The following is an 8890-nucleotide window of genomic DNA, read 5'->3' as shown; positions in this document are numbered from 1 at the left end:
TTGAATATAAATATAGGAATATATGGTAGTCGTACACGAGAAAGTGACCAACTAACAAAACGTGAATTGTTCAGGAGGACCATTTAAGTCACTTTTGCTTGCAAAAAAAACAAAGCAGTTTACAAGTCAATATAAATCTTTGGGATTTTTTTAAATGCATTTCGTCACTTTCTCCTGTATGACTACGATGTGTTAAAAATATTTTTTTTTGTTTGTTTGTAACACCTTACAACCCTTTGGAAGGATGCGTTTACTAATGGATTTACCTTGCAGGATGCCTCGTCGAGCGGTCCATCGGTCTCCCGTTTCCCCCCAGCCGCACCCCCCCGCCCAGCGCAGCCCCCCGCCGTAGGTGAGTGTATGCGTTCCTATTATTATCATTTATTTTACCAGTACGAACGCGACGTGAGTGTGTGCTATACTGTACGTACACATGTGACCAGATGTTGCTCGTCCAGTGGCTTGCACAGAGCTTTTATTCAGGGTAGGCAATAGGAATAACATGATATTTATATACGTCGGGTCGTGGTCTAGCGGCTAGTGTCGTGGACTTGTGATCTGAGGTCGACGAGCTCGATGCCACAACTTGATCCCCATTTTCAACACAAGCCACTCAGGCTTCTCGAAAATTGTATTGAAATTGAAATATTTGTGCACTTAATAAGAACATAAGTATTTCAATTAAAAAAGCGTAATGCTGTCAATATTTTAAGACTGTGCGTAGAAACTAGCATTTTTAGTTTGTGCCTTTCACGCGCTAGACCAAAGGCGTTGCATTCGCATCTGATTTCACGTAGGTGAGTCGAAAATAAATATTGAAATTGAAGGTGATTGTGATTGTCAATATTAAATATATAATATGCTATATCGCTCACTCCTTTCAAGAACGTTATAAATGAAAAATCGTCAATTTTCAGTTGTGCATGTTTTCGAAATGCCCAGAAAATGTACTATATCCCAGCAAAAGCGGCATATTTCTAATATAATATTTACCCGCTACAGGGCAGAAAGTGTTGTTTTTGCATTTTGAAGAAAAGGTATTGTTTAATTATTTTTTTGAATAAACTTAATATTTTTCAAATGGAGAATAAGCATTCAGGTTTTACCTAAAAAGATCTGTTGCACAGTAAAAAGTTCAAGAAATGGCTTGATATTTATTTTAAATACATTGTATTATATTTTTAAACATTAAAAACGTTCTCCTGAAAAATCAAGTTTTTTTATTTATGACGTTCTTGAAAGGAGTGATCGATATATAAATTAAGAGCACGCCACTGTTCGTTGCCGCTCTCCCGAAGTCAACTCACTCCGATCGGACGCATTCGACTTGGCAGTAATAAACAGGATGGAAATAGCAACGAGTATTTATATTTATCAATGACGCGCTCTTTTGGTGAAGGCCTGCTCAATACTCACGCTCACATTACTAGGTTTACGCCTCACGCACCGACGAGCATAGCTGGGCTAGTGCACCGTTCAACTACGCGTGCACTTTTACGCACTTCCTGCCGCGTGCACTTGCGCGAGGCGTGACTTTCTTTCTGAGAATGCGTAAAAAATAGTCATTTCAATCAGTATTCCGCAAACTTTTTCTGTTTAAGGTACACCTGCCAAATCAAGAGATACCCAAAAAGTAAAGAAAAAAAAGTTAATTTAGTATTGATTTATTATTAAAAATTAATATAAACTGAAAACATTTATCGCCCACTCCTTTCAAGAACGTCATAAATAAAAAAAAAAGATTTTTCAGGAGATCGTTTTGAAAGTTTAAAAATATAATACAATGTATTAAAAATAAATATCAAGCCACTTATTGAACTTTTTACTGTGCGACAGATCTTTTTAGGTAAAACCTGAATGCTTATTCTCCATTTGAAAAATATTTAGTTAATTCAAAAAAATAATTAAACAATACTGTAACCGGCGTGGGTTACGTGCGATGACTCTCAAAAATGTACACGCCTGGCCTTCTTCGGAATCTCCCAACTATGCCACCGTTGTAAGGGGTGACGTTCCAGACGGCCCCGCCGTACCGAGTTACCGAGTAAGCTGGATACGGACGGAGGTGAATGGATGTATGAGCCGGGAAGAGCGGGCACTGGACCGACAAGTCAACCTCAATAGCCCTGATAAGGGCTTTCCGAAACTGGTCCGTGAATCGGTATAATGAGGCGAAACGGTCCAGGCTGGCGGCGCGGCGAGTAGTCCAAGGAGCAGGAGCGGAGAAATGAAACACAGGTTTCAACAGTCACACCAGAACTGGTTTATTACCAAAAAATGCGCCCTCTATATACCCGGCCGTGATCGCGTACCGCCCGACAGTGGGAAAGTACAGCCAATCAGCGGCCGGGGGAGAGAGACAGCCATATCTCTGTCTCTCTCTAATGGGCACCGGACGGGCTACACTTTCATACCGTACCGGTGCCGTTCCAACAGTTCGTTATTACATTACAATTTACAAGTTTATTTTATCAGTAATCTATTTATACAACTTAACATCTAGGCGCATTTAATATTAACATTGTCTTATTCTTTCTTACATCTAATACATTCTGTAAATACATGAGAAATCGGTAGAATCCATAGAGGCCCTTCTTCGGGTCGCATTCCGACGGGCGACCGTTTCGCTCGCCGCCAGGCGCCTGGAATTCTTTTTCAGGGCCGCCGTACGGGGTGTGCGATCCGTCCGTAACACTCCCCCCGTGCAGCTAGTCTGCACCTGAATTCTCGGGGACGGGTCGCGCGCCTTCTCTTCTTATTACCGCGATCTTTGCGGCCGGCCTGGTGTAGACCCCCCTAGGGGTCTTTACCTCCACGACTCGTACTTGGCCGTCTGCTGCTTGGTCGGCTCGGGTCACTATTCCCCGCGGCCAACAGTTCCTCGGCAGGTTCGGGTCGACAATTACGACCATGTCGTCCTTCTGGATCGGAGGCGCGGGATCGCGCCATTTCTTCCGTTGGGCCAACGTTGGGAGATATTCCCGCAGCCAGCGCCGCCAGAACATATCCGCGGATCTCTGGGCGATCCGCCACTGTTTGCGAAGGCAGGCTCCTTCGTCGTCTTCGTCGTAATGCGCCAGCGTGGGGTGCGCATTAGCGGTTCCGATGAGCAGGTGGTTCGGGGTGAGGGGTATAGCTTCCTCGGGCTGCAGAGTCACCTGTGTAAGTGGACGGTTGTTAACTGAATACTCTGCCTCGGCCAGTATCGTTTTCAGGGTCTCCTCCTTCGGAGCCTGTTCGTTTAAAGTCGCCTTGAGAGCTCGTTTTACCGACCTAACGAGCCTCTCCCATGCCCCACCCATGTGTGGGGAAGATGGCGGTATGTATTCCCATCTTATGTTCCGAATTGTCAGCTCCGCCAACAATTTTCCATCCTTCCGTAGTTCCGTCACGGCGTCGCGCATCTCTTTGTCGACGCCGTGGAAATTGGTCCCGTTGTCGGAGTACAGGGCGATGGGGCACCCTCTCCGGGAAATCATCCGCCTCACTGCCATATCGTTAATGATATTAAAAAACAAGCTATGTTAAAAATAGTCATTTTTTAACAAAAAATACATTTTTTTCTTTCGTTTTGACGCGTTGAGAATATTACGCTAAAATTGGGTATATTGCGCTACACATCAAAACGAAAATTCATAAAATTTGTTTGACATAGCTTGTTTGCAATATTGCTAACTATAAGCATTTAATATTAAGTGATATAAATAATTTCATTAGCCACTTTTTATGTATTTTTTATGTACCTGATGATGGATTTGCGTGTTACATACAAACGTCCTAGGATAACTTATTTCGTATCGTATAACAATATTATTTACTCAAAATACGTAATTAAAAAAAAAAAAGATTTTTCAATAGACAAATCAAAGGAAAATAATACTCTTTCTTATTGATATACATACTTCCTTGATTATTTGACTGTATAGCTGATTCATTTAAGGCCCAGTTTTCGTTAAGTCGCATCTTAATTTTCTCTAAATCCGAGTTTTTAAGTAGGTAATTGATTTTTTTCTTAAAACACAATTTTCACATAAATTTTTTTAAAGTGTTTTAAGAAAAAAAACAAAAGACACCGTTTTTACATAAAATAAGTTTTTCAGTGTTTTAACAACAAAATAAATTACATACCTGGATTTAAAGAAAATTAAGTTTCGACTTAGCGAATACTGGGCCTTAACGGACATTTTTAAACTCCCGTTAAATGCAAAAGCGCTAAGTGGTCGATTAAACGCGAGGAAGTTTACAAAGTATTTCAATGGAATGTACACAATAGAAAAAGTTTCATTATTTTCGGGTACAAAAACATCACTAAAATTTTAAAAGTTTTTTCCAAAAAAAAACTGATTTTAATTGATATTTTGATAAAAACCTAGGAGCTATTGAGATTTATATCTATGATTGGGTGTCTACAAAACTTTCCTGTTATCGGCTGGTTAAAGTGATTACTTTATACATTGTGCAATGTTTACCTTTTTGCTAAGTTATACTTAAATTAAAGTAAATAGGGAAGAATGTTGAATAATACATGATGCATAAAGGTATAACTTATACCAGCCGATTAAAGTTCGTAATTTACAGAAATGCTTAGAGGTTCATAGTCTCATCTTTATAGCTCATTCCTGTATGTATCAATTAACGTCTTGTTTAATCTAATATTTGTGTTTTATCAAACTCACATTACTACTTATATTTGGGCAACGATTACTATTTACATATTGTTTTATCTTCGTATTGTATATAACTTGTATTCGGTAAAAAACAAATTCTGATTATTTTTTTCGATGTCATAAAAACTCCTGGCAACTGAATAACGAAATACCAAAGTTATAAGATATGTAAGTCTATTAAATGAATGAATTAGTTAAAGATTTATATTTAAGATCAAGCCTCTTTTTAGGACTTCACCTTCATCATTTATTTAATAATATTATACATCATCCAATAACAATAACTTAGCGTAGTACCGCGCGTTTGATGTATGTATGAAATGCACATGAGCTGTTTCCTCCTAGTTTCCGTTTATTCGGACGTTACCTGGAAGTCGAATTCAAGCGAAAACAGCATAAGTGTATTATATCCTACATAAAATTTGCGGTACGTAATCGTATGTCTTAAGACATTTTTTGCGTTGTTATTACCATATGTGCGATTTGAACAGCGTTTTTAAACAACCGTGCGATATGTATTTTTATAAACAAAACAGTTCAACAACAAATGCCATCTTTGTTGTGAGACAAATAGTTGAAAAAGCAATAGAGTTCAATAAAATAGCTTTCCTCTGCTTTGTGGATCTGACGAAAGCATTGAATAGAGTCAGATTGAAGGACGCCATTGAAATTTTTACTGAAAAAGAAATACCCTCTAATACTGTGAAAGTTATCAAAGACAAAGATCAAATTGGATGGCGAACTCACAAGCTCAGTTCCTACTCCAGTCAGTATCAGACGAGGAGATAGCCTCAGCCCATTTCTTTTTAGCTTGGTCATGGATTAATTCATAGGAGAGGTTCCTAACATGGAAAAGAATCATGCCGTCAGTCAAGTTTCACTAGACATCGGAAAAGTATAACATGACGATATCTAATGACAAAAATAAAAGCATCACCATATCGAAGAGTCCAGCAAGATGCAAACTAGTTGTGAATAAAAAGACCATCGTACAAACGGTGGAATTAATGTTTTTATTTTATTCAAGTATCTTGGAGTTGATGTTCGTTGCGACGATGATCTCTATGGTGAGACTCTAAAACAAATTAATAAAGCTGAAGCTATATCCGGATGCCTCAGAAATTAAGACAATATATGAGAATTGAGAATAAAATATAAAACATGTGTTCCACCAATGGCCACTTATGGAATTGAGGCAAGAGCAGATACTTCTAGAACAAAATCTCGACTTCGAACCTCTGAGATGAGAACTCTCCAATCTATAACCGGTAAGATGGAAGATATTGCAAGGTGGGGACGATAACGAAGGTAATACTGGAATGAGTATGTAAACAGAATGTCAGAAGTCAGGCTTCCACGTATCGTCCTTCAATAATATCGACGTAGACCCCCAGGCAGACCCCGAAAAGGTGGAGATGTAGCTGACTGTCAAAATCCAAGAGCAACAGTTGGTGGCACAAAAAGATCCGCAGGACCTTAAGAAAGATGTTGAAGAAGAAGAAGTGCTTTATAGCATGCATTATAATATGCACATCAGGTACGTTCTTTCGTGCTATCGAAGGCTATTAAATTTATTATCTGCAGTCACATAAATGCGATGTAAAAAATATTTTTAAAAAAACATTGACACAAATATACCATGAAAACCGGTTATTTGTTGAAAATATTCCTAAAAAATAAGTGGTTCGAATTCGAAAACTATTGTAGTTTTCTTGTAAAAACCTTAGGTGGCCGATGTATGCAATTATATGCATAACGATAAAATAACATTAATAGATGAGAGATACATTTCTCGTAATTTTGTGAAAAATTTTAAAAACCTGAATTTTGTGACGTGTTTTCTATTTTATTCGAACATCAAAATGAAGCTATATTTTCAACAAACAAATGTTTCCGATTAATGAACCAGAAGGAAGGATTTGGTGACATGCATATATTGATAATAATTGGAAATTTTCAATTAAGCAATGAATTTGTAAATTTGAACTTGTGAATTTGAACTTGTAAATAATAAAATTATTTGAAAATACTTATTTGTTTTCTTTTATATTTATAAAATAATTTATATATAAGTCAAATGGAATCCAATAAAACACATGATCAATAGAAAGTACTGAAATTATTTATCGAATAAAACAAAGTTCTAGGCTGCGATTTGGGATCCCGATATACGATATAATTTCAATGATGACATGTTGTCATATAACAGCGATGTAGGCGCACAGGATTAACTTCAGCTTTCTTGCCACGATAACTCCGGCCGCTACCATTTATGAATGGATTAAATCAATTTATTGCTGTACTCACTCGATTATGCCACAGAATTGGCTCAACATTGTAGCAAATAGAGTTGTATGAACGAACGTAATGGCCGATCTGTGTAGGTATTGTTGTATATATATATATATATATATATATATATATATATATATATATATATATATATATATATATATATATATATATATATATATATATATATATATATATATATATATATATATATATATATATATATATATATATATATATATATATATATATATATATATATATATATATATATATATATATATATATATATATATATATATATATATATATATATATATATATATATATATATATATATATATATATGTATATATATATAGTCAACTAAATTGTATTTTATTGTTAATAACATATAAAAATAAAATTTATAACAATAGTTTCTCGCCTTGTTATGGCATTTTCAAACTAATGCCAATTTTCAAACTAAACCATTAGTTTGAAAATGCTAGAACAAAGCGAAACAATTGTTATAATTTATATTTCAAACTAATGTCCATTATCAAACTAAAATCATTAGATGGAAGACCAGCTGTGCTAACGTTTAGGTGGTCTTCCTGGGGGTCTGTTACCTCTTATGCTGCTGTATGCTGCTATTCTCACCACTCAATCCGAACTAACTCTTCCCAAATGATTTCTCCAGAAACGTCTTCTTACCTTCCCCATCGCACAATATCTTCTAAATCACAGATTCTTTTATTTCTTATTTTACTACATGGTGACATTAACTTTATTTCTATTTGGTAAAAATATACTTCACTATAAATCGGTTATTTAAATTTCATATTATAAAATTAAAAGTTGGTGAATAAGATATGAAGAATATGCTCTGAACATCAAAGTCTTTAAAAAAAAGTCAGTCGACTTTTTTCAGGTACGTACCTATCATTGATATTGTTAGAGACATAAAGGTTTCTTATGACGACTACCATGGAGTCCTGGAATTTTCAAAATCACGTTAAAACGTTTTTTTTCCACGAATATCATCATACATTCCGTAATAGACGTGAAATTAGAGCATTCAACAAAATGTGAATAATTAACATTTTTGCATACGAATCTACTTAAATATAAATTGTTTTAACCCATACCTACCTATGAATCTAATATTACTGATTTTTGTAAGGAACATTGTGTGAAAATAAAAATTATAAAAGTAACTCGAAATATATTGTATAATAAAAACCTATTGTATGTAAAATACCTATTGTATGTAAAACATTTAGGTGCTATTTTAAGCATTTTGAATGCCTCCGCTTATGTTGATTTCTTCGCATACCTAATACTATTTTAAAATAAACTAAAAGTTCTGTATGAAGAAAAACAATATTGAAAAAATATATTTGTCATGTATTAATTACCAACTTATTTAGGAAGTGTAATATTTTTAAAACAACTATATTGTAAATAAATCTCAATTATCCGGTCTCTTTGTTAGGTTTTGACTAGATTCCAAACAACGAAGTTATGTATTCTAACTAATTAGCCTTTTTGTCAGCTAAGGAATTTGGAGTATCATATATATTTTATAAATCTGCCAGTTGATGCTACCCATTAATCATTACACACGGGTTTACCAAACAATAAAATGACTCGACTACAATCAGTATTAAACTGTGCAGCGAGATTAACTTTTGTAATTTCTAAATTCAGTCACATCACCCTACTATTTCACCAGCTGCACTGGTAACGCTTTCCCGAAAGGATAAAGTATAAACTTTGTCTAAAACTAACTAACTAACTAACCATCACGCCGCTTCCCCGCAGGAGTAGGCAGAGATAATAGAGCGCCACACCACTCTGTCCTTGCAAACATTCTTCGCCTCTTTCACGTTCATGCATCTCCTCATACATACCCGCCGATTGCTACGACTCCTAACCTGGCCACTTTC

At 35.7% G+C, this 8890-nt stretch overlaps 1 protein-coding gene across 1 annotated transcript in view; it reads left to right on the top strand.

Moving 5' to 3' along the window:
* The window catches only part of LOC148305844 (uncharacterized), a 60032-nt gene that overhangs the window by 1106 nt on the left and 50036 nt on the right, over window positions 1-8890 (top strand). The window contains exon 2 of the mRNA XM_088266121.1: window positions 274-352. Within this exon, the coding sequence (XP_088122247.1) occupies window positions 274-352 (79 nt within the window). The remainder of the gene's footprint in view (window positions 1-273; window positions 353-8890) is intronic.

Source organism: Brachycentrus maculatus, unplaced genomic scaffold (assembly GCF_059751285.1).
Source record: "Brachycentrus maculatus isolate JH-2025_06_01 unplaced genomic scaffold, ASM5975128v1 h1tg000261l, whole genome shotgun sequence".
Taxonomy (NCBI): domain Eukaryota; kingdom Metazoa; phylum Arthropoda; class Insecta; order Trichoptera; family Brachycentridae; genus Brachycentrus; species Brachycentrus maculatus.
Note: the sequence above shows the minus strand (reverse complement) of the source record. Positions and strands in the feature narration are given on the sequence as shown.